The sequence below is a fragment of the Myotis lucifugus genome, unplaced genomic scaffold, assembly GCF_000147115.1.
Source record: "Myotis lucifugus unplaced genomic scaffold, Myoluc2.0 scaffold_514, whole genome shotgun sequence".
NCBI classification, from domain to species: domain Eukaryota; kingdom Metazoa; phylum Chordata; class Mammalia; order Chiroptera; family Vespertilionidae; genus Myotis; species Myotis lucifugus.
Genome location: NW_005871562.1, coordinates 422,019 through 447,299, shown reverse-complemented (window position 1 = coordinate 447,299; position 25,281 = coordinate 422,019). Strand labels below are relative to the sequence as shown.

Here is a 25,281-nt window from a genome sequence, read left to right as displayed (position 1 = left end):
TTTTCTCAGACTTCTTTCATTAGTGGTTTCTGTAAATACTTCAGATTGCTACTCAACCTTAGGAACAAGGCTAGGATAAAGTATTTTATTAAACTCTAGAAGCCTGATGCACAAAATTCATGCAAGGCTTTGGCCCCTGCCGCCGTGATGGCCATCTCTGCCTCGGCCCCCGCCTGCCGTGGCTTTGTCCGGAAGGAAGGACATCTGGAAGGACGTCTGGTCTAATTAGAATATTACGCTTTTATTATTATAGATTAGGTATAAATGTGTAGAAAGCAACTCACTCATGTTTACCTACTTAGAGACCACATTAAACAAGTGTTGTGATACAGATGTTTTATAAGAAAATTGGGTTTCTAAAATCCCATGTGCTTAAATTATGTGTATTTATATAGCAAAAATGTATATATTTAATAATTATTGTTAATATTAATGTCTTTAGTAATTTCTATGTTCAAGATTGAAAACAGTTAAACATCTAACATTCTACATAACATAATATTTACTGGATCCAATTAGGACATTGTGAGGAATTTCAGTCATAAAATGTTTTTGATAAGTTTTGATTTTGCTCTATGCCTAATATTATTGTCACTTGCAGTTGAATTTAGTCCTCCCTGTCCATTCTGACCCATGAGCTGTTCAAGTACATTCTGTATTAGGCAGAGACTTAGAGGACATTCAGATCCACTTTGCTGGTCTGCTGTAACTAAGCTTGGGCGGCCATTTTCTCTACCCACCTCGTCATTTTATTCACATAGTACTTACGTTACTGAAAGTTTATAAGCCCCTCCCCCTGATATTTGTAACTTACCAAGATCATGAGTAAAAGATTAAGATGTAGATTATTTTTATTTTTAAAGAGGAAACTTGGAAGTAATAACGCAAGTGTAATTTCATTGACTCAGAATCAAATGGGTTAAAGATGTGGGTCAATGGTATATATTCTAAGGCTGCCAAATTATCAAAACTTTGCCATCCAATTATGTGAACGCTAAATTATTTCTAGTTAGAAATGAAAGAACAGATGTTTTCTTTCTAAGATTTTATTCATTAAAATATGTATTCTCAAATACAGTTTAATGATTCTCTTTTTTAGGTTGCTGTGAAAATAATAGATAAAACTCAGCTAAATCCTACCAGTCTACAAAAGGTCTGTAATTATTTTAATAGTAAATAATTAGAATGTGAGTTTCCTAATATATGAGTTCTGTAAAGCCAGGTATCCTAAATTTTCAACTAGGTACGATATTGCATTTCATTAATCTATGAAGAAAAGACATGATGTAAAACATTTATATTTAAATAATATTTTTGAAGTAGTTGTTTGAAAAATATCTACTCAAATGCATGTACCATATGAAAGGAAGTAATGTATTTAATTCAGTAGAATAAAACTTGGCTTAAAATATTCGAAGTATTCAGGATTCTGCTTCATTAAACATCTATGGATGAGTTAATATTCTCCATAAGTGGGTTTCCTTTTATAGCTTCACTTGCTTTTCTTCCTTCTTCTACAAGAACTAGTGTTTCTGCTAACTTACAGGAAAAGATACAAACATTTCTTTAAAAAGTGGAAATATAAGAAAACGGGGGCGGGGGGGGAGATAAAAAGCAGTTAGGATGGGGATTGCCCTGTGAACCTGGTAGCTGTTTCATGTTGCTTTATTACTTGCTTATGTGGGAAAACTTGCTCAGATGCACATTTTAAAAATGCATACTTTAAAAACGAAGCAGATATTTTAACATTTCTGCCATATATATATTCATTTTGTATAGTGATCATATCCGTTGTGATTTTTATTTGAATATATAGGGATCACAGTCATATATGTACTAGTAAATGTTACATAAATGACTTTGGATTCCTAAAACAGAATCTTATAAGAAATGTTTAATATGGTGTATTTAATTACACCTGCTGATTCTAACATTAAATTAAAAATTTGGGTCTGTGCCCTGACTGTTGTTGCTCCATGGATAGAGCATTGGCCCATGCACTGAAGGGTCACGGGTTCGATTCCTGGTCAAGGGCATGTACCCGGGTAGCAGGTTCAATCCCCAGCCCCGGTCGGAGCACATGCAGGAGGCAGCCAATTAATGTGTCTCTCTCATGGGTGTTTCTCTTTCTCTGTCTCACCCCCCACCCTCCCACTCTCTCAAAGTCAATGGAAAAAATATCCTTGGGTAAGGATTAAAAAATAAATAAAAGTTGTCCTGGAAACCAAGTCTCAGCAGAGTTAGAGATGGGATGAGAAACAAATGGCTTCTTAGTTCATTACCAGGATCCTGTGGTGTGTTGTAAGCAGATGCGTTTCTTTGATTCTCCGCTTGAGTGTTCTTTTCTAACAGGAGTGTGTTTGCCTGTTTTCTTTGACAGTTGTTTCGAGAAGTACGAATAATGAAGATATTGAATCACCCTAACATAGGTATGAAATTTATACATGAATAATGAAGTGTTTTCTTTCATTTGAGTGTTATTTGCAAAGATACAATTTTAAGGATGTTTTATATAAATAGAAGAAAGATGATAACTAGAAACCTGAGAGTGACCTGAGAAAGTGATACTTTGGGTAAAAATAGATTATAAAGAAGTTAGCTGAAGGCTACTGCTTGTTACTACCTTGCTGTCTTCTGCTTTCCCCTAAAATGAGGGATATGACTTGGGGTTGATCCATATACAGTACACGTTGTTTTTGTATCTCTGTACTCAGTCTTCCTCAAGAGAGATTGCATGCCATTTAGATATTTATAAAAATAAATTCCAAATAATTTGATAATACTCATTATAGCTTTCTCATAGTTTACAGGCAAAATAATTAATTTGAATTAAAAACTAGAGCTGGTTTCAATTTTAATGGATTTATTTCTATAAATTCTGGGTTTCCCCTATATTTACAAATAAGTGTATTGATTGCATGTATTACATGAAGTTACTAGATTTTAAGAAGTAGAAAGCAATTCTTTTTTTAATCTGTGTTTAAAACACTTGTTTCTTGCACATTTAAAAATCTTATGTTTACTAAAAATATTCATATGATTATTCGTGGTGTGTAATTTCAACTACATAAATCTGATAATTTAGTAGTTTTTTAACCATAAACTTTTATAGTATCACATATTTATAGAATTTTTCTTGTTTCTGTACTAAAGATTATTTAATGTTTTATGATAGGCCCATTATAACATAGTATCTTTTAAAGCTTTATTTAAAATTTATTATTGTAAAAAAATTTTTATTATGATTTCAAGATTTTTCCTTTCATTACCTTATTCTGATTAGAAAAGGTAATGGTTCTTTAATGCCAGAAACTTAACTTTCTTTTGACCTAGCAGCTAGTTCCCAATCACTTTATGGTAAGTAGTGTTCTTCCACAAGTGTAATAATCCTTAAGAGAATTTTAAATTTTAAAATTGTAATTAATATTCTTTAATAAATATTCAAATTTTCCACTGGCTTAGTGTTACCTTTCATTTCATTAAAACATACCCAGCCACGCCATTGTGACTCAGAGATTGAGCATAGACCCATGAACCAGGAGGTAGCTGGTTTGATTCTCAGTCAGGGCACATGCTCGGGTTGCGGGCTCAATCCCCAGTAGGGGCGTGCAAGAGGCAGCTGATTGATGTTTCTCTCTCATCGATGTTTCTATCTCTCCTCCCTTCCTCTCTCTAAATCAATTAAAACATGTTTTTTTTAAAAATATAACCAATACATGCTAACAATTACAGAGGTATATTTCTAATTTCTTTTCCAGTAAAATTGTTTGAAGTTATTGAAACAGAGAAGACCCTCTATCTAGTCATGGAATACGCAAGTGGGGGTAAGGATGTGGGCTTGAAAAGTTCTCTTTGGTGAGACATAGGATTGTCCACACCTCAAGATTATGTCTTTATTGCTGTTAATGAACTTACAGTTTTATTAAAATGCCCTTATATGATACCTTAAGGAAAATTCAGTGTTTGCTGACCTGTTGACCCTACAGTTAAAAGTTGGATTTGGGGCTCATTTTAAAATTACTTAGGGACATTTTTAAAACTAAATTGGCATTGTTATCTATGAATGATTTGATTCTCTTATCTAAATAGTATTATTATATGTCATGTTATTATGATGACTAGAAGCTGGAAATCTCAAATTCAGAATGTGTTTAATAAAGACTATGGCAAAAGAATATTCTAGGCCAAATGTTTATTTCTCTGATTGTTCACATATGAAAGATTCTTAGTATATGTTCATTTTCAAAATAATCCATAAAATGTTTGAATTTAAACAAGTATTGATCTATATATTCTAAAAGCTGAAAGGTTGAATTGACAGGGAAATAGTAAGATGCATTTGTAGTAGAATGTAAAGTGTATTTTGACTACATAGGTATACCAGAAGGTATAGGAATGATTTTTAAACACAGATATATATCGTCTGCCTTTCCCTCATGTGAGAAATACGCTGGCTGAAAACCTCAGTTCTGTTAGGCGTAGGACTCGTAGGACTCAGAAACAGGTTTAAAGTGTATGGAGTAAATCATTCAATAAGTAGAAAAGGAATACTTGAAGGTTTTAAGAGCTCAGAAAATTGAAGAAGAGGGAGGGCATCTCTAAGTATTTAAAGCACTTTAGCTAATTAACTCTTTTGCTAATCAATAGAAAACCAGTGTTGAGTCCTTTTAGCTGATAAAGTACATAGATTTTCCTGGTGATTCAGATTTTATGTAGCTAGAACAAAGAGGATTAATTCTAGTTTATAAAACATCTAAATTATGTATTTTTATACTGTGTCTTAGATTTCAAAATTTTTTACTGCAAATATTAAATATATTTTAATTGCATTTTCAGTGTTTTTATGGAGATTGAAAGTTTTAATAGATTTGGTTGTTTACAAAGCTTTTTTTCCATCCTGAAGATATTTCAGTGTAGATTTTTTTACTTTACCTGGAAAACCAATGTTATTAATGTTTTATTATTTTTGGATTTTAAACAGTTATTCTGCCATGCAAATTTGCATAAAGTGAAGGTCTACAATAAAATTAACAAACCTATAAAAAACACATAACGAACTATTACTCTATTTTTCCATCCTTCAGTTAGATTTATATAACATTTTGTCAGCGTGGGAACCCTGAGAATTATTTTTAGTTGTTAGACCTTTTTTTTTTCTTTTTAGTCATCTAAAGTCCAAAAATAGGGGCTAAACATGCTTTGATAGGAGAAATTATAGACTGCTAAAAATCTGTGAACATCATTCTGTTTTAAACACTAGTGGCATTAATATATATACTGTGTTAACAATGAATGGTAAGTACAGTCAACTCTCTATTGGTGCTAATGAAGGGGACCGATGGCTGGGGTGATGGGGAGCACAGTTGGAGGGGTGGTGTGGTGTAGAGACGATGTACTGGAGTTCAGCCCCAACCAAGTGGTCCCTCATTCAGTTCTCATTCCTAGGGCTCGATTTTCTTCGGTCTTGCCAGTCAGCAATCTTATAACAAAACCATCATGGTCCTGGCAGTAAATCTAGAATCCTTTTCTTGCCCTTTTGATCTATAAATGGCAAAGCTCCTCTGGAAAATACAACTCTTCATATTTTCCGCTGAAATGTCCAGATATTTTAGGATTGAGTCTGACATGCACACAGAAATCTAACATGGACAAGAAGAGTGTGGTCAGACAGCTGCCTCTTGGCCACGAGTAGATCAGTTGATTTTGGTTCCCTAATGGGACAAAAAATTTCCAGTGATGGGAAGGCAGGGAACTCCCTTACGATTTGGTCCAAAAGAGCCTATTAAAAGTAGGTGTCAGGGCTGCTCTGGGATGGTGTGTTTATTCCTCCTTTCCCTCACACAAACAACATTGATTAAATGTTGACTACGTATTAGGTAATATTCTGGGTGCTGCGGACACATGGGTGAGCAAAGACTAAGTCCCTGCCCTCAAGATTACATTCTAGTTGGGGAAGCAAACCATAAACAAACAATATAATAAGCGAAGGACTGAGCCATGCCAACATTTGGGGCCTTAGTGTTCCAGGCAGAACTAAGAGTAGTCCCAAGTTTTGAACTCTTGTATGTATCTTTCCCAGCCTCAACTCATGTATCTAGAATTACCTATGATGGGTCAACTAGAGCATTCATTCATTTCTCTGTTTTCATCATCCCATTTAATCATTTAAGTAATATGCTGCCTGACATTGTAGATGACTTAGTTTCATCTGACGTACACCATTACATATTTGATTTTTAATATTTCACTCACATCCTAGGATTGATATTGCATATACATGTATATGTAATATATCTGTATACCTAGATATAAACCTGTAATTTATTGAGTGCTTACTGTATGCCAGTCACTGTGCTAAGCACATGCATTATTTCATTTAATCCTCACAAAAGCCATGTGAGATAGGCAATAGATAGAAACTGGGTCTTAAGGAAGTCACCCAATAGCTACTTTGGGGCCAAACCAAGATTCATACCAAAATTGGTCTGATTCTGAAGTCTAAGTTTTAACCACTTTGCTGTAGTTTATAAGAACTCTTTAAGCTATTGTGTGAGTTTTTAATATGCATCTATATCTATATGGTATAAATTATAATTAAAAGGACACAAAAATAATTTCTTCTTTATACGGAGATATTTTATTTTAAATATTGTAACTAAATACTGAGGTTTTTCTTTTACTGTTATTGAGTAGAAAAAAATAAAGTCACAAACACATCAAGTGATAGAGCTAAGAGAAAATCTCTACACTTTCTAGTTGTCTTTAAATTATTTCAACAGGTGTGTATTGTCTATCCTCTTTGTGTTCTGTCATGAAGCTGGGGATACAAAGAAAGTATGGCTATGACGATGGTGCTCAAGTAGTCTGAAGCTCATTTAGGGTAATAGGAGATGCACAAAAGGATGATTTAATTCTGTGTAATAAGTAGGTACAAAATAGATGGAATGAGTATGGCATAACCAGAATATAGGAAGGAAAAGAAAGAAATCAGTGTGTGTGGCGATAGTGAGATGGACTTTGACCAAGGCTTCATGAATTTAAAGAGAGAGATCCAACATAAAAAGACTTATTTTATTTGAAATGTAGGCCCCAAATACAAAGCCAAATGTGATTTGATTGCCCGTGCTGCCCGTTCCCTTTATTAGAACAGATAATAAAGAGTTGACTGTATTCTTCTACATAAGACTTGACAAGCAGAAAGCAAGTTTTTCTTGGTTATGTTTTTATGACTTGTTCTTTAAAGAGTTTTGCTAAACCGTCAGCTGCTACAGATACTCAATTCTATATGTAATCCCCCCCTTTTTTTTATTCATGGAAGAGTTTGTGATTTACGTAGAACTTTCAGAAAATTGGGGGCCCGAAGCTTCTTTAGACACAAGCCACAAACTTGACATTGCATATGTTGTTCATTGAAAATCTTATGTGTATTTTACTGCCTGCTTTACCTTTCCGATTCAGGTGAAGTATTTGATTACTTAGTTGCCCATGGAAGAATGAAAGAAAAAGAGGCCCGTGCAAAATTTAGGCAGGTACGCAAAGCAGTTTTCAACTTTGTCTTGCTGCTCTTTTTAGTGATGTACAATGGACAGTGTCATAAACTGGACTTCAGGGTATGTGGTTTTTTAACAAGAAAAAGTCTTGCTTTCTAACACTTTTTATGAATGGAAAACTGAAAAAGCAATCTGTTCTTCCTGAATTTAAATTTCAGAGAGTTGCAAATGGTTACTTATAGATGATCACAAATAGTGAAATGCTAATAAGTGAGACACATTAACTCTTTGATAGTCTTGGAAATAGAGACTAGACTGAGATAGAAAAGAAATACTTAGTCCTTTATCCAATAATTATTGTCAAGTGTTATTAGCTCTATGTATACAGTATAGATGTGTACTGTTTAAAGAGGTGTTAGTATTATTTTCTTTTATAATTAAAGATGTCTTGGTATTAGAACTCATATTTTATAGATTTAAAGATACGGTCAATTTTATTTAGTCAGGTAGGCAAGGAACCTTGCAAATATGGCCGAAGAATGTGGTAAGATAGTTGCATTTTCTGAATATGACTTGTTACAGAAATGACAAAAATAAGAAAAAGTAATTTAAGTTGATCTAAGATTTAATTTTTAAGAATAAAGGGATTAAAGTAGTATACTATATAAATCACTATAGACATGACACATTAATAAAGTGTAAATTGTTTTTAAAACAGTTTAAAATGCAGAAAGCATTTTGCACGTTGTGTTCCAAATAGTCATGTAACAACAGAGGTTTCACAAAACCACCTCACTCAGTGATCAATGTGGAGCATGCTGAACCAAAAAGTTAACAGGGTTCTGTTCACCTCCTGGTCAGGGCGCATGCATGTGTAACCATTACATGTTTTCTGGGCAGAAGGATGATGACGGAGAAGGATCACTTTGAAGCGTGAGTCTCCCAAATACAGCAGAACCTGACAGTGAATATCTGTAGCATGTTTTCTTAAGCAATCTGCTTCAAAATTCTAATATCTGATGTTCACTGAAATTGGATTGTGGGCTCAATTCCCAGAAGAGGGTGTGTAGGAGGCAACTGATCCATCGATGTTTCTCTCTCTCCCTCTTCTTTCCTCTCTCTCTAAAATCAATAAAAACATAAATATTTTTTTAAAGCTAAACAAGTTTTTTTCTGCCCCTTTTCTTTAGGACTTCTCCAACCGTTTATACAGGGGTGGGCAAAAGTAGGTTTTCAGGTGTAATACAAATAAGTAATACAATAATTAATCAAGAATAATACAAGAATTAATTAATACAAGAATTAAGAATAAGCTCACAACTGTAAACCTGATTTTTCCAACTCTGTATATGCCCTTGATTCTACAGTTGGATATAGCAAAGACCCTGCACAAGGCCACTTGAGCAAACATTGGTCAGATAATGCCTCTGCATTCCTTAGGATTTGATGGCCTGCAAGAAAATTATAGCATTGACTCAGCTCTTCCGATACGAAGGCGACTAAAGCTTAGGAATTCCTGACCCACTTAATAACTAATTGCAAAGTGACCCTAGCAGTTGCATCTCACAGCAAAACACTTCCGTGCCTGGTCTTAGGAGCAGTGCAGGGCTGACAATAATTCATGTTTAGCCCTGGCCGGTTTGGCTCAGTGGATAGAGCGTCGGCCTGAAAGACTGAAGGGTCCCAGGTTCGATTCTGGTCAAGGGCATGTACCTTGGTTGCGGGCACATCCCCAGTGGGAGGTGTGCAGGAGGCAGCTGATCGATGTTTCTCTCTCACCAATGTTTCTAACTCTCTATCCCTCTCCCTTCTTCTCTGTAAAAAATCAATAAAATATATTAAAAAAATAATTCATGTTTGCATGATCTATAGCAGAAGAACCGTAAAGAAATCCCTGCATCCCATTTATGGATGTTTTGAGATGGGAGGGTCTGGACTTGTGGGTGGGGTTCTTGCAGTGAGTCTGAAGCCAGAATTTCTTTCACATCAGAAATTGTACCTGGCTAGATGAGTGTGGTGAATACTCTAAACCACCATGTTTGACTGCTAGAGGTCAGAGGTCAAAGAGTTTGGGGAGAATGAACATGGAACATTCTCTTTAATTATCTTTCCGTTCCGAATGTGTTAAGGCCCAGGGGATTTTTATTTCAGAAGTGCCTATAGAACCTGGAGATTGTTCTGTCTAATATGACGTGCATGTGTGGTAACCAAGTCATTATCTATAGCGTGCCTCCTTCACTGTGTCAAGACATAGGGACTCGAAAAAGATAATAATCATTATTAGCACATTTCTGTCATCCATGATACAAGTATAGCCTTATAGCATGAACATACTACAGCCCATGTATTATGTTCAGTAAGATTTACTAATATCTACATATGAATGTGCAGATCTCTTGGCTAATCAACATATATCCGTGAACATTGGATATTAGAATTTTGAAACAGATTGCTTAAGAGAACATGCTACAAATATTCATTGTCAGGTTCTGCTCTATTTGAGGGACTCATGCTTCAAAGTGATCATTCTCCGTCGTCATCTTTCCGCTCAGAAAACATACAGTGGTTACGTAGGACCTGCTTAGTTTGGAACTAACCAAGGTGTAGTAGGACCATTTCCCCCCAACTTTTCAAAGAGTGTGCATTTCAGCCCCTTACCAGCCTCCCCTCATCACCAAGTCTCCACGTTCTAAAATATTGCTGCCCTTCAAGGATGGCCTCGCTCAGTTATCACCAACTCCAGGAGACATTCCCAATGATTCTTTATTTTTTAGGATTTCCTCACTTCTTTGTACTTCTTCTTCTATGATTCTGCCTTGTTTTATGGTTACCTGTATACATGTTTTCTACTCCTAATCAGTCTGCCAGCTACGTAAGGGCAGGATCCATGCAGTGTTAATTTTTGTGTTTCCCTAGCACATTTTCTTGCACATAGTAGGTACTCAATAAACTGACTATTGGCTCAAAATAAATTTAATTGAACTACATATTGCTCATTGTGTGTTGGTTTTGTTTTGAATTCATGTCTTCTCTGTCTTTGAACCATTTTAATATACATCAGGATAACTTTAGAATACTGAACCATCAGTTTCACATCTATTACTTAGAAGTTGTTGGTTTTTTTTAACCCATATTCCTGTTAGCATGGTCATACTTCACATCACCTTTAGCCTTTCAGAAATCTCATTGCTATCTCCATTTGTAAGTGCCTAACCAATATTCAGCATTCAGACTGTGTTTACATTTACCTGAATCCACAGAATTGAATATTCTGCTGTGTATTACAACGGTTGTCCTCCTAGACAGCAGATATAACTATATGTACAAAATAGCTCTTAGTCCGGGTTGGGGTGGCTTAGTTGGATGAGTGTCATCCCACGCATCAAAAGGTTGCTGGTTCAGTTCCGGTCAGGGCACATACCCAGGTTGTGGTTTGATCCTGTGTGCAGGAGGCAACCGATCAATGATTCTCTATCACATCCATGTTCCTCTTTGTCTCTCAAAAAAAAAATCAATAAAAACATGCTTACGTGATTGCTATCAGAATCTTTCCAATTCTGTATTTAATGTAGTAAAAACTGCCGAAACCGGTTTAGCTCAGTGGATAGAGCGTCGGCCTGCGGACTGAAAGGTCCCAGGTTCGATTCCGGTCAAGGGCATGTACCTGGGTTGCGGGCACATCCCCGGTGGGAGATGTGCAGGAGGCAGCTGATCGATGTTTCTCTGTCATCGATGTTTCTAGCTCTCTATCTCTCTCCCTTCCTCTCTGTAAAAAATCAATAAAATATATTTTAAAAAAATGTAGTAAAAACTATGAAAGAATTGCTATAACCGATTTATCATTTGTTTCTCTGGCTCTTAATCTGTTGGGTTCCTCCCTGTTTAGACCTTGTCCCCAGAGAGCCCTATGTAATGGTTGAAAATCTTCACTGCATACAAAATCTAGTTACAGTGTAGAGTATTTAGCCCACCTGAATTAGTGACAAGTTTAAGATTAAATTTCCCTTTTTAGTCTTTTCTTTTGATAATTGGGTTTATTTTTAAGGTACATTTCTCACATTTCTTTGTACATGAACACAAAGGATGTTGCTAAATACCCCACGGGGTAAGTTCTTAGTCAGTTGTCCTCACTGAAGAAACATGTGTTGAACACATTTGATATAATTCCTAAAATAGAGTTTTGCTTTTTGAACTTGAACCAACTATCTTGGAATACTGCTTCATGTTTGCCAGAGCTCTTATTACAACACTCGAATAAATAAACCATTTGACCCAAACTATCAATTGTACACATTTGATCATGTAAACAGAGAAATATAACAACCCATAAAAATCTTCACAACTCAGACAAAAATATTTTAGCAATACTTTTCAGTATTTTCTACGTTTAAGGGTGAGTTTCACCCCTCTAACTTTCATATGTATAGTTTTCTGAACTAAAGGAACATTGAGATTATTAAATGTTACTTTGAAATTTAAGCTAGTAATCTAAATTGGAGGTGATAATTGGGGGAAATTGTGATTTTTTTTTACCATAAAATAATTTTTTAATCTTTTATCCAAATATTCATTTCAGATTGTGTCCGCTGTACAGTATTGTCATCAAAAGTGCATTGTTCACCGTGATCTTAAGGTAAGCCCTGATTTTATAACATAAAAATTTTAATTATTAATGGATGGTTTATAATAATAGAGCTATGTTTGGTTGCCTCATTGTACCCGGCACTATACAAAGAAATTAGTTTTTATTTAATCTTCACAGCAATTTTATGAGAGGCAATATTGTCACTGAGAAAATAAAGAAAAGATATGAGTGGTCAGCTAGCATTAAAGGCTAGAGGATTTGATTCGCCATGAATAAGCTTGTTTTATAGATAAATGTGAACTTTGTCCCAAACTAAAAATGTCTAAAGTCCAGTTCAGTCAGAAGTAAGGTGTGGGCACAAATTCAGGTTAGTCTGATATGAGTCAGTTCTCATTCTTTACATTAAAGCTCAAAGACACATTTAAAACTTTTTCTTTGAGTGATTCTGATTTAGGATTTTGGAAAACCAGTATCTCAAACATTGGGAGGCTAGGGTTGCGGGGAGAATCACTACTTTCTGCCATAATATACCTCCAGAAGAGAATCTAGTTGTCAAACAGCAAAAGGAAGCTTAAAGCAGACACGCTGTAATGGAGTCTGTATTGCATTGTACTGTTTTACTGAGAGAACAGAACTCTGTGGAGGAAGCATGCTCTCAGAGGGCAATGGATTGAGCTCAGTAGTCACAGAAGCCCTGATTGGCAGTTACTGTAGGTATTAGCCTTGTGTTAACCAGTGGTCCTCTATTGAAGTAGAGTGCGGTTGGGTAAACTTGTTGGTTTAAGCCCAAAACAGATCAGTGTTATTTGATGAATGTTCTTTTGACTAGGTCATATTAATATACAGTTCCTTGCCCTAGCTGGTTTGGCTCAGTGGATAGAGTGTCAGCCTGCGGACTGAAGGGTCCCGGGTTTGATTCAGGTCAAGGGCACATGCCTGGATTGTGGGCTCAATCCCCGTTAGGGGCGAGCAGGAGGCAGTCAATCAGTGATTCTCTCTCATCATTGATGTTTATATCTCTCCCTCTCCCTTCCTCTCTGAAATCAATACAAAAATTAAAAAAAAATACAGTTCTAGGATATTATCTTGAAGGAAAAAAAGGGTTTTAAACAGCTGCAGATAAGCATAAAAATGAGAGCTCTCCTTGTATGGTGCTAAAATGCAGCCTCTGTAGATGGAATTGGGAGCAGGTACGCACCCGCCTACCTGCTGGGCTTCTCCATTAGCTGTTACCTCGGAAAACGCGAGGCAGGAGAGACAGGTCTGGGATCTGGAAGAGTGATAATGGCCGTGTGGTGTTATGTAGGCTCTTTACATTGTCCTTTTTATTATTTTCCTCTTAGGCTGAAAACCTTCTCCTTGATGCTGACATGAATATTAAAATTGCTGACTTTGGTTTTAGTAACGAGTTTACAGTCGGGAACAAATTGGACACATTTTGCGGAAGTCCCCCCTACGCCGCTCCCGAGCTCTTCCAGGGGAAGAAGTACGACGGGCCCGAGGTGGACGTGTGGAGCCTGGGCGTCATTCTCTACACGCTGGTCAGCGGCTCCCTGCCGTTTGACGGCCAGAATCTGAAGGTATCGGCTGACTTTGACGTTCACGTGCTACCCCCACGCAGGGTCCTGGCAAACGCCAGTCCTCAGTGCTTTCTTTTGTTTGTTCAGGAACTTCGGGAGCGAGTCTTACGCGGGAAATACCGCATCCCCTTCTATATGTCCACCGACTGTGAAAACCTTCTGAAGAAATTATTAGTGCTGAATCCCATTAAAAGAGGCAGCTTGGAAGTAAGTCGTTTTTGTGCTCCAGGTTTAACTTGTTTTTATTTTTATATCCTGGTTATCTGACTTTTTATGTGTCTAGGTTTTTTATTAGAGAGAAACTGAAAAACTTCTGGGCGATTCCATCTCTTTCCAGTCTTGAACTAGGATGAACTGTGTTACCTTTCAAAACGATGCAAAATTTGAGCAAAAGCAAGACTCCTCCTTTTTGCCCTTTTTCTGTCCTCTTTGGTAATTCTCAAAAAGTATTTTAACACCTTTTTAGCTGTAGCTCAGATAATCTTAAGCATCTTACTGATGTCTGGCTAGTACCAGTGATGGTACTGCCATTCCTCCTCCTACTACTAATAACCTCTTCTTAAAAAAGGAAAATCTAAACTCAGGAGCACATGATGGGCTTTAAAAAGTGGAACCCATTTAAGAAAAGTTATTTCCATCTGGCCATTCCAAAGTCCATCTCTTTTCTCTGTACACCTAAGTGTAAGTTGTGTATTTCCATTGCTCATTTGCTTACTTCCTCATCATTCATCTGCATGAATTAATTTGTTAGAATGTCCCAGCAAGCAGTCATTTTTTTGTCTATAGGCAGTGGTAGCTGAAGTAAACTTTCTTTTGTTAAGTTTGGAATCCTGTTTGACTTATTGTCTCTCATTTTGAAGTGGTTGAATGTTCTGGTTGGCCAAACGTAATGTAGAAATTATTTCCTAGCAAATAATGAAAGATCGGTGGATGAATGTTGGTCACGAAGAAGAAGAACTAAAGCCATATACTGAGCCTGAACCAGATTTCAATGACACAAAAAGGATAGGTAAGTATTTAAATGCTGTGAGAGGTGTTGACCCCAGGCTGTAAGTAAGGGTCCTTCCGTCTACCAGAATAGCATTTAACAATATAAATAGAAAGCCATTTTTATTTGAAAAACACCTGCTCTATCATCTTTTCTTTCCCCGGATATACACCAAGCACTGCAAATTTCAAGTTCCTTAGTTTGTTCTCGTGCATATTATAATCTAATTCAAGTGTTGGCAACAGTGAAACACAAATTAAAATGATGTAGATAAATCTCATTCTTTCCTTTCAGCAATTTCTAACAGGATGGAATGACTGATTCAGCATTGATCAGACTGATATCAGCAAAACATAGCATGTATTTCAACCAAAAACACAGAGGCTTTGAGCTAATAGGGCCCCTCGCTTTGTGTTTTCTATGTCTCATCAGCGTCCACCCTCCCTGCCCAGCCCCAAGCTGCTGCCAAACAGTTTTCTTTGTTTCTCTCTCCCTTCCCACAGCCTTTAGGAACTCAAAACAGAGTCATCTCAGCTGTGCTCCTGTCTGGCTTAAAGACAAAGGGAGGAACATTCTAGGGTGTTAGGACTCTGCTCAGGACAACTGTGGAATTCTAGCCTCCCAAGGAGGACTCAGCCTGCCTTCAGATCAGAAAGCAGAGAGTGTTCAGAGATGGGAGAGACCACTCCATGGGAGGCTGAGGGTGTGTTGAAAGACAGAGGGAGAAGGGATTTTGTGTGTCACACATAGATAATGTGTCTCTGGGTGGACAAAAGAATTCAGCTTGGGAATGTGCTAGGCAATGAGAAAGGGAATGGGCCCAATCGTATGTAACCATGATATAGATAGTCTCTGCATGAAAAATTGTGAACATACAGTATCCGAATATACGGTATCCATGTGTTGATAATCCAGAAGTCTTTATAATTGATATTCCACTTTAAAATTTTAGAACTTATTTTTCATATCTAATGTTGGCAAGCTTGGCCAATTTTTATTCATTTGTTTACTAAAATAAACCCATTTTCATAAAATTTGCACTTTTTTTTCAAATTTCCAGATGTCATGGTCACCATGGGTTTCGCACGAGATGAGATAAATGACGCCTTAATAAATCAGAAATACGATGAAGTCATGGCTACTTACATTCTTCTAGGTAGAAAACCACCTGAAGTAAGTTTTTCACATTTTTAGATTAATATAAATCATTTTTTGAGCTAGTGATGGCTAAGTATCTATATATATAAAAGCCTAAGCGACCATTCGACTGTTTGACCGGTAGCTATGGTGCGCACTGACCACCAGGGGGCAGACGCTCCCAATGGTAGGTTAGCTTGCTGTGGGGTCAGGCAGATCAAGACGGGGCGAGACAGCCCGGACACGCCCTAGAGCCCTTCCTCAGTCCCTCCCCAGCCCTGATCGTGCACCTGTGGAGTCCCTCAGCCTGGCCTGCACCCTCTTGCAATATGGGACCCCTCGGGGGATGTCGGAGAGCCGCAGGCAGGCTGAGGGACCCCACCAGTGCACGAATCCGTGCACCAGGCCTCTAGTAAGATATAATGTTAGCAGATATATTCTGTGTGGTATCAGAAATAACATAAAGACCCTACCATTTCTTATGTGTTAGAATTCAAAACTCAAAAGGTGCTAAGTTATGAACCCATTTCATCTCTGAGTACCAAGAGATTCTATTATGAAAAAGCAGGCCTAGTGCCTTAGCCCCAAGGGGTACCATTCACAGTCTAGGCTTTGAGATGGCGCCCCCTAGAGTTGTGCACCCAAATGCAACAGCCCCGCCAAAGGTAGCATGGTACCTCTGGGTGTGCAGAAAAGACAGTGACCAAAATAAGAGGAAGTGACAGTATTTACAACCAAGTGTAAATCATGTCTTCAATGATTTGTATAGGTGGGGACCCAGGAAAAAGTTGGTGACATTGTACCTTATAAAAAGTTAAGTGGCTTTGATGCATCCCATTGGGAATTCTCCAGGCCAGGACAGATCTATTGTGAGCTAGATTTAGGAAGTAGCTGTATGCAAATGGCGATTGAACTTTTAAAGCAAATGATCCTTTGGGACGGCAGATATAAGAGTTAAATCGAATGTCAAGAACAAAGCCTAAAACATTGAAGGTTTGTTGAAAACTTGACATCTGTGGGGGGCATTTTATAAAATAGACTGAAATAATTTGTAGTTAGATAGTAACTGTTAGGGAAGCAGTGCATTCGGCTGATTTAGGGTCATTGAGGGTTAAATGAATTAATGCTTCTGAAGTCCTTACAACGGTACCTGTGTGCCCTGTGTTCGCTGGTATCTATTATAATTTCATCAGTATCACCCTATTGTTTGTCATTGGCATCTTTACACATGAGTTCAGGATACCCATTGGGATGCCGGGGATTCAGTAAACAAACATCTTTTTTGTTAGAGAGAGGGGTAGTGTTTCGATCCCCAATACCTCACTTAGTTCTACGTAGGTGCAATTTCTTGATCAGAGCCAATAAACCAAACCTGGTTCTGTAAATGTGGTGGAGAAAACAAAACGAAGAAATCCGTGCACACACGTGTGCGTATAAAGTTAAACTTTTAGATTTTATCTTGACTTTGAATCCAGAGATGTCCCTTGACCCTTTTTTAAAAAATCTATTTTTTTTATTGATTTCAGAGAGGAAGGGAGAGGGAGGGAGGGAGGGAGGGAGGGAGGGAGGGAGGGAGGGAGGGAGGGAGGGAGGGAGGGAGAGAGAGAGAAAGAGAAAGAGAAAGAGAAAGAGAAAGAGAGACATCAATGATGAGAGAGAATCATCTATTGGCTGCCTCCTGCACGCCCCCTACTGGAGATTGAGCCTGCAACCTGGGCACGTGCCCTGACCAGGAATCGAACCCCAACCTCCTGGTTCATAGGTTGACGCTCAACCACTGAGCCATCCCAGCTGGGCTCTGTTGACTCTCTTAATCTCAGTTTTTCCATCTATAAAGTGCAGATTAATAAATCATAGGGTTTTTTGTAATGATTAAGCAAAGTAACCAATATAAAGAACTAAGCACAATCTATAACTGCCATTCAATGATTGGTAGCAATTATTGGTGTTTTGACTAAACTAAGGCTCCAAAGCCTTTTCCTTCCCTTCCTGTTTGCCGACTTGCAGTTCTGCACCCAAATTATTTTTGTTTTTTAAGTTCTGGCTACTCCTTGTATGGCTTGGAATAGATGAGAAAAAATCCAGAGTGCATGTCGTTTGCATAAACATTTTAGTGTTTTGAAACCCTGGTGGTCTTTCTTCTTCTTGCAGTTTGAAGGCGGTGAGTCATTATCCAGTGGAAACTTGAGTCAGAGGTCGCGGCCCAGTAGTGACCTAAACAACAGCACCCTCCAGTCCCCCGCTCACCTGAAGGTCCAGAGGAGCATCTCGGCCAATCAGAAGCAGCGGCGCTTTAGCGATCATGGTGGGGGAAAAGTCAAATCAGTGCACACAGACCGATTCCATCCAGATCGTGTTTTCTAGGCATCATACATTCACACCTTCATGTGCCTGTGTCACCCCTGTCACCGCAGGCTCTGTCAGTGAATGACAAATAGCATCCCCTCTGCAGGGACCGGCCTAATTTTTGTAATTAAACAGTTTCATCTTCCTTCAGAGTGAAAATATGCAAATAGAGATATTTTTAACACAGAGTATTTGTTCATAAGGAGAAGATAAGTCAATTGTTTTGTAGCTCATTAGGCTTTTTTTTTTTAATTATAGCTGGTCCATCCATCTCCGCGGCCGTATCGTACACAAAGAGGCCTCAGGCCAACAGCGTGGAGAGTGAGCAGAAAGACGAGTGGGACAAGGACGGGGCAGCGCGCAAACTCGGCAGCACGACCGTGGGATCGAAGAGCGAGGTGACCACCAGCCCGCTCGTGGGGCCGGAGAGGAAAAAGGCGTCCACTATCCCGAGCGTGAGTGGACCGTCGGGTCTGTGGCAGCTTGGGGTGGTCATCTGTTGTCAGGAGTTTTCGTGTAAAGATTTTTTTTTAATGTTTCACAATTTTAAAGTGAATCGTGCGTTTCAAGAACACGCAAAAAGGGCCAGGGCCAAGCTTCTCATAAATGCAATTGAGGAACAAAAAGATAGAATATGATTTATTTACATTACACCGAACCTCACCACAGAATGGCACATTAAACTCTCCTCATTTCCCCATGTGTAATATGTACTTCATGTTATGTTGGCTCATTTAATCTTATGTTTACAAGTAAGATGTTCGATGAAGGCAGACTCTGTTAGTATTTATAAATTTAGCTCACATCAGTCACTTAAAACAGCAAATTAGAAATTATATAATGGGAGCTAGAAGAGAGATTGAGACATTTTCCTGTAAGGCAGCAGGAAAGAATAAAGAGAGAGAAAAGAACACTAAAATATATAGTATATATCTATTAACTTTCTAGCTAGACCTCACGATTAAACCCATTATAAGCTAATTATGTATTTTAAAGCTGGATCGGCCAAAAATAAATAGGGCAAGTTTTGTCTATTAGAGTAAGGATTACACAGAAGGGGATTCATCCCTTTTGAGAATAATTTCTATGCAGTTCAGTACTAGTCACTTGTGAAGGGTGGGGCAGGGTGCTGTGGGCGGTGAGGAGAATAGGTCCCTTTTTACTTAGGCCTTTTTTCTCCAGAGCTTCTCAGCCTTGGCTTCCCTCCGGCTCAAACCTGAAATGAGGAAGTATCCTCAGAGTGGCACTGCTCGCCCCGCATGCCTTTGACCATGAGCTGTATTCTCCTTAGCATTACCCTTGGCCAGCCTGCCATGGTCACTACCACGGGTTTCCCGTTGGTGCTAATATTTATGTAGAGTTGTCTCTCATTCCTGGTCCCATAAAGCTCCCTTTGTCCCCTCGCCTGTCCTTTTTTTTTTTTTTTTTTTTAAATATATCTTTACAGAGAGGAAGGGAGAGAGACAGAGAGTCAGAAACATCAATGAGAGAGAAACACCGACCAGCTGCCTCCTGCACATCCCCCACTAAGGATGTGCCCGCAACCCAGGTACATGCCCCCGACCGGAATCGAACCTGGGACCCTTCAGTCCGCAGGCCGACGCTCCATCCACTGAGCCAAACCGGCTTTGGCTCGCCTGTCCTTGTCCCCACCCCCAGCTTACAGATGAGAATAAAAACTCAGCTTTCCAGTTGCTTCCCAACAACTGCTCAGCTGCTGCCTTGGGGCGGTGAGCTGAAGCTGGGCCGAGTGTGTGCCCCACCTTTCACCCCTACAGTCCGCCTGAGAGAGAGGGTGTGACATAGGGCTCATTCATACAAGATTCTGGTCAATGAAAATCCGACCATACATGTGTATGTGTGTGTGTTCTCTGAGTCATATGCAGCTTCCATTTATTTCTTTGACTTTCCACAACTGCAGCTAGGATTTTAAAATGGCTTTTCTTTTCCATTTTAAAGAACAACGTATATGCTGGAGGAAGCATGGCAAGAAGGAACACGTATGTCTGTGAAAGGACCACAGACCGCTACATGGCCCTGCAAAATGGAAAAGACAGCAGGTAAGCATCACAGTGCCTACCTGAGAATAATTTCTATGCAGTTTAATACTCGTCACCAGTGAAGGGTGGGGCTCCACTGTCATTGTGCTACAACCAACTGCTCATGGGTCAAGAGGGAAGGAAATACAGAATAGTAAGATTGCAGCCAGTCATTCTTTTTTCTTACAGTATAGTTTTATTGATTTCAGAGAGGAAGGGAGAGGGAGCGAGAGAAACATCAACCATGAGAGAGAATCATTGGTCGGCTGCCTCCTGCACGCCCCCCACTGGAGATCGAGCCTGCAACTGGAGCATGTGCCCTGACTGGGAAACTGAACCGTGATCTCCTGGTTCATAGGTTGATACTCAACCACTGAGCCACGCTGGCCTGGCAACAGCCAACCATTCTTACTAGGGGGAATATTTAGGGAAAACAGGAGGTAAATCTCTTAACCTGAGAATTTTCCACTGAAATCTTTTCTAATCCAATCTTCATAATTTGGATCGCATTCTCTTATATGCCTGCTGCTTCCTTCTTTCCTCCTTCCCTTTCCCCCTCCCTCAAGTCATAACCGTATCCAAATCCCAAAGGCGTGGTTTTTCTTTCTATACAGAAATGTGGCCATCTCAGCTGATCCTTGAGAACCATGCAATTCTCAGTGTTTTAAATAGTGATAAACCATATTTTTATTATTTAAAAAATTTAGCTTTTTTTCATCATGAGTTATAATACAGAACTATTCATCAATATAATACAAAAGGGCGGGGAGTTCATTCTAATAAAATTCTGTGCTGAGTTCCATCCTTAGTTATTTCAGTGGACTACACAGACCATTCTTACATTTGCTTCCTCTCAGTTAATAGACACTGTATGTCATAGAAATGGGTCTCCTTGGACTTAAGATCCCTTAGGTTAAAAGAATAATTGGGGGTTAATATCTGAATTTTTATTTTTCCTGTACTAAGCCCTCATCTGGAGTTTCTTTAATCTGCAACAGTTAACCTATTGATTCATGATAGGAATGGAAAGTGTTTTAATAGTATTTCCAGCAATAGTATTTTTGCTATAATTATGAATTCTTTTTGTATAACGGGCAGTGACCCAAAGCAACACATCACACCACACTGTGATTTTTGGAAAGGGAAAAATATCCCCAGTCAATCATTTTATCCATAAAAATCATTTCAGACCGTCCCCGAATCACTCACAGAAGGAGGGTAAGTGTGGGTGAGGTCCTTATTTCCCATGGAAGGTGATGGTCAGTTCACCCTATACATCGTTCCCAAGAACATTGACTTGTCGGTCACTAATCATGCCATTCGTGCTAACTTCTTTTAAGTGCTGTAGTCATGAAAGGTGTTAGTTTACTTTTAAAAAATGTAATTCTTAAATGTTAGTGACCTGCCGCTTCTCTGTGTTTCTGTTCCATGTGGAAAGCCTCACGGAGATGTCGGCCAGCAGCTTGTCTTCTGCCGGCTCCGCCGTGGCCCCTGCTGTCCCCTCGGCACGGCCCCGCCACCAGAAGTCCATGTCCGCCTCCGGGCACCCCATCAAAGTCACACTGCCAACCATTAAAGACGGCTCCGAAGCTTACCGACCCGGGTAATGTGCTGGCTGCATTTCATTTTCTTTGTTAAATAATTTTTTAAATATGTTTTTATTGATGTTAGAGAGAGGTAGGGAGAGGGAGAGAGAGAGAGAAACATCGGTGATGAGAGAGAAACATTGATCAGCTGCCTCCTGCACGCCCCCTACTGGGGGGTAGAGCCTGCAGCCCCAGGCATGTGTCCTGACCAGGAATCCAACCGTGACCTCCTGGTTCATGGGTTGAAGCTCGACTACTGAGCCACACTGGCCGGGTGTTAAATTTCTTAAAAAAAGAAAAGAAATAATAATAAAAAGTTCTTATTGCCCTTAAAAAAAAGTGGGCATAGCAAGTTCTGTCTAGTTTGGAGTGGGAGCTTCCTGGGTCTTTACTCTGAACAGTGCGTCGTGACTTGTCCCCGCAGGACCACCCAGAGAGTGCCTGCCGCGTCCCCGTCTGCCCACAGTATTAGTGCCAGCACCCCAGACCGGACCCGCTTTCCCCGCGGCAGCTCCAGCCGCAGCACCTTCCACGGGGAGCAGCTCCGGGAGCGGCGCAGCGCCGCCCACGCTGGGCCCCCCGCGTCTCCGTCCCACGAAAGCGGGGCCTTTGCCCACGCCCGGCGGGGCACGTCCACCGGCCTCATCAGCAAGATCACCTCCAGATTCGTTCGCAGGTCAGTCCTGTGGGCTCCGGTGTGCGGTGGCCTCCGGGGATTAGAAAGGAAGTGTGTTCGGGGCTTTCCTTTCCTCTTTATAGTGATTTTTCAAAGTGGTTTCATGACATTTCATGAGAGCTGCTCTTTTGCAGAAGTTTGAAGAAAAAAATCAAGGAAGACAAAATCTTTTCCCTTAAGAGAAAGAAGAAAAACGGACAAAATGAGAATTAAAAATTTTTCTAGAGTGGAAAGAGCAAAACTTGACCTCAAAAATGTGCTTTAAAAGCCTTAATTTAGAAAAGGGAATGAAATAGGAGTTTACATTTATCCTTTAAATTGCTCACTAATAATAGTTTCCCTCTTTCTCTTTCTTGTAAAAAGCCTATATATACAGCTGCATAGATTTCTTATGTAATTTAACATCATAAAATCTTAACCTCAGTAAACACAAATGAATAGCAAACTTCTGATCTAGTAAAAGAGTAAAACTGCACTCTCCTGAGAAAGCAAGCATGAGTGTGCAATACACATTGGTTATACGGGGTGCTGACCACAGTGCAGGTTGATGTAAATTTGATGTTACTGGGTCCCTGTGTCCCCTTCCCAAGACCTGCATTCCTGGCTGCTCCTGCGCCTCCTTCAGGTCCTTGCTGAAATGCCACTTCCCCCGGAAGGCCTTCCCCACCGTCTATGGAAAATCACAGCTCTTCCTCCCAACACTGCGGGTCCCTTCTTCATTCCTCTGCAGAGCCTGAACGCTCCGAAATAATAGATGCACTTTATTTATTTGTCCATTGTCTCTCCCAGGCAGAAGGTGAGAACAGGGACTTGCTTGTTTGCTTTCTTTTATGCCGAATCTTCTGCTGAATATTGAGTGCCTACCGTGGAGCATAATATGCCATTCAGTAAATGTTATTGGGTGAATGGATGAATAGTGTGGGAAGCAATCTAATAAGCAAACGAAAAACTAAGTTGTAGTAAATTCTAGTAAATGCTAGAAGGAAGCAGGTCCTGAAATCGAGAATGAGGTGGAGGCAATGAGGGTGTTCAGACGCAGCCTCCGATGGCAGCTGGCATGGAAGTTTCTAAGGTTCCATGATGCTCTTCTTCATGATGCTCATATTCGTGTCCTTTGAACAGTTTTCTGGGCCGAGGGGGAGAGAAAGGGAGGGAGGAGATTGTTTGTGATGTTTTGTCAGCAGGTTGGCAGGTTATTTTCAGGGTCTTGGTTTTAAACACATTTCAATCAATTCTGGATTTGGTTAGAGAAGAGAAAAATTCTCCCTTCTCTTCCAAGGTCACGTGTCACCGTGGGAATGAGCAGCCTTGGCATTGCTAAAGTGCTTGCGCTTGGGCTGTGTCATCTACCACAAGTGACTTCATGCAGGAAGACATGCCAGTCGTTGGCTTCAGTCCCAGGAATGAACCTGCTAAGTCCTCTGGCAAGTGGCAGACTGGAGATGCAGTTGCTCTCTCTGCAGTCACAGCATATTGAACTTTGGGAGGGGGCGGTGTTGGAGCTTGGAGATAAGCTAGAGAATTTCTCAAGGTTCAGGATATAGTCTAGCCTTATTATTTAACTAGAGGCCCGATGCACAAAGATTCGTGCAAGAATGGGCCTTCCTTTCCCTGGCTGCTGGCACTGCCTTCGCTCTGGCTGGAGCCACCTTTCTGCCTTCCCATGCTGCCCAGAGGCCCAGAGCGGCTGGGGTGGTACCTCCGTATGCAAATTAACCCGCCATTTTTGTTGGGTTAATTTGCATACTCCTGCTTGGCTGGTGGGTGTCGTGAAGGTACGGTCAATTTACATCTTTCTCTTTTATTAGTGTAGATATTTTCAACTCATTTCTCACGTGATCCATTCTTTCCCCTTATTTCTCCTTCTGAAGTCCATTCTGGGCTCAAGCCCTATATCTCCCTTTTGCCTTTCTCCCTTCCCTTTGGCTAAGGCCTGAAGAAGTGGAACCCACACATGGACACCCTCTGTGACCAGAATTGGGTGTTCTCGGGGTCATTTTGGGAGCCAAGATGCCTCACAAACTTTGGGACCAACCAAGTTGGTGTGCCATTAAAATGCTTAGGTGAAAAAGTGGGGTTTTCATAGGGGGGAAAGTAAAGGAATTGGGCTTGCTGAGCATTAAGAAGGGAAGGATAGGAATAGGGGTGAGCTCATCATTCATGTACTTGGAAACCAGTATTCCAAAGAGGAAGCCGGGGGGGTCGCTCTTCCCGACCAGTAGGAAGACTGTTCACCAGAATGACCACCTGAGAGTGTTGCTTTCTGGTCTTAGGAAAGCGATTTACCCTAGAATCATCGATCAAGGGAGATGGAGATGATTTATTTCAAAGTCTTTTAAATAGTTTTTAGACCCATGCACTGTGGGTAGGTTCTCTGTAAGCTGGAAATTGCATCACACCTGATGATTTATTTTTTAATCCTCACCTGAGGATATGTTTTTATTGATTTTTAGAGAGGATGGTGGAGAGAGAGAGAGAGAAATATCCATGAGAGAGAGGAACATCAATCGGTTGCCTTCCATATGCACCCCGATGGGGATTGAACCCACAACCTAGGTATGAGCCCTGACCAGGAATCAAACCCACCACCTTTCAGTGTACAGGACAATGCTCCTACCTATGGAGCCACCCGGCTAGGACAGACCTGATGATTTTTTCACCGTAGCTCACTCTTATATGGGGATGCTTAAAACATTAACTTAAAAGTTCAAATGGATCATTTTCCCCAGCTGTTTATTAATATTTTGCTATCACAAGCCACCTCTTCATATATTTAAATGGGTTTACAACTTGATACTCCTATGTCAGTATTTAATTAACTTTGAAAATGACAAAGTAGTTAAAATTTTGGCAG

At 39.7% G+C, this 25,281-nt stretch overlaps 1 protein-coding gene across 1 annotated transcript in view; it reads left to right on the top strand.

Moving 5' to 3' along the window:
- The window catches only part of MARK1 (microtubule affinity regulating kinase 1), a 30,337-nt gene that overhangs the window by 440 nt on the left and 4,616 nt on the right, over nt 1-25,281 (top strand). Inside the window, exons 2-15 of the mRNA XM_023745085.1 lie at nt 1,100-1,153; nt 2,381-2,429; nt 3,759-3,824; nt 7,459-7,529; nt 12,067-12,123; nt 13,419-13,655; nt 13,743-13,862; nt 14,565-14,664; nt 15,704-15,816; nt 17,932-18,085; nt 18,385-18,581; nt 20,086-20,186; nt 21,604-21,768; nt 22,176-22,427. Of these exons, the coding sequence (XP_023600853.1) occupies nt 2,402-2,429; nt 3,759-3,824; nt 7,459-7,529; nt 12,067-12,123; nt 13,419-13,655; nt 13,743-13,862; nt 14,565-14,664; nt 15,704-15,816; nt 17,932-18,085; nt 18,385-18,581; nt 20,086-20,186; nt 21,604-21,768; nt 22,176-22,427 (1,661 nt within the window). The 5' untranslated portion in view covers nt 1,100-1,153; nt 2,381-2,401. The remainder of the gene's footprint in view (nt 1-1,099; nt 1,154-2,380; nt 2,430-3,758; nt 3,825-7,458; nt 7,530-12,066; nt 12,124-13,418; nt 13,656-13,742; nt 13,863-14,564; nt 14,665-15,703; nt 15,817-17,931; nt 18,086-18,384; nt 18,582-20,085; nt 20,187-21,603; nt 21,769-22,175; nt 22,428-25,281) is intronic.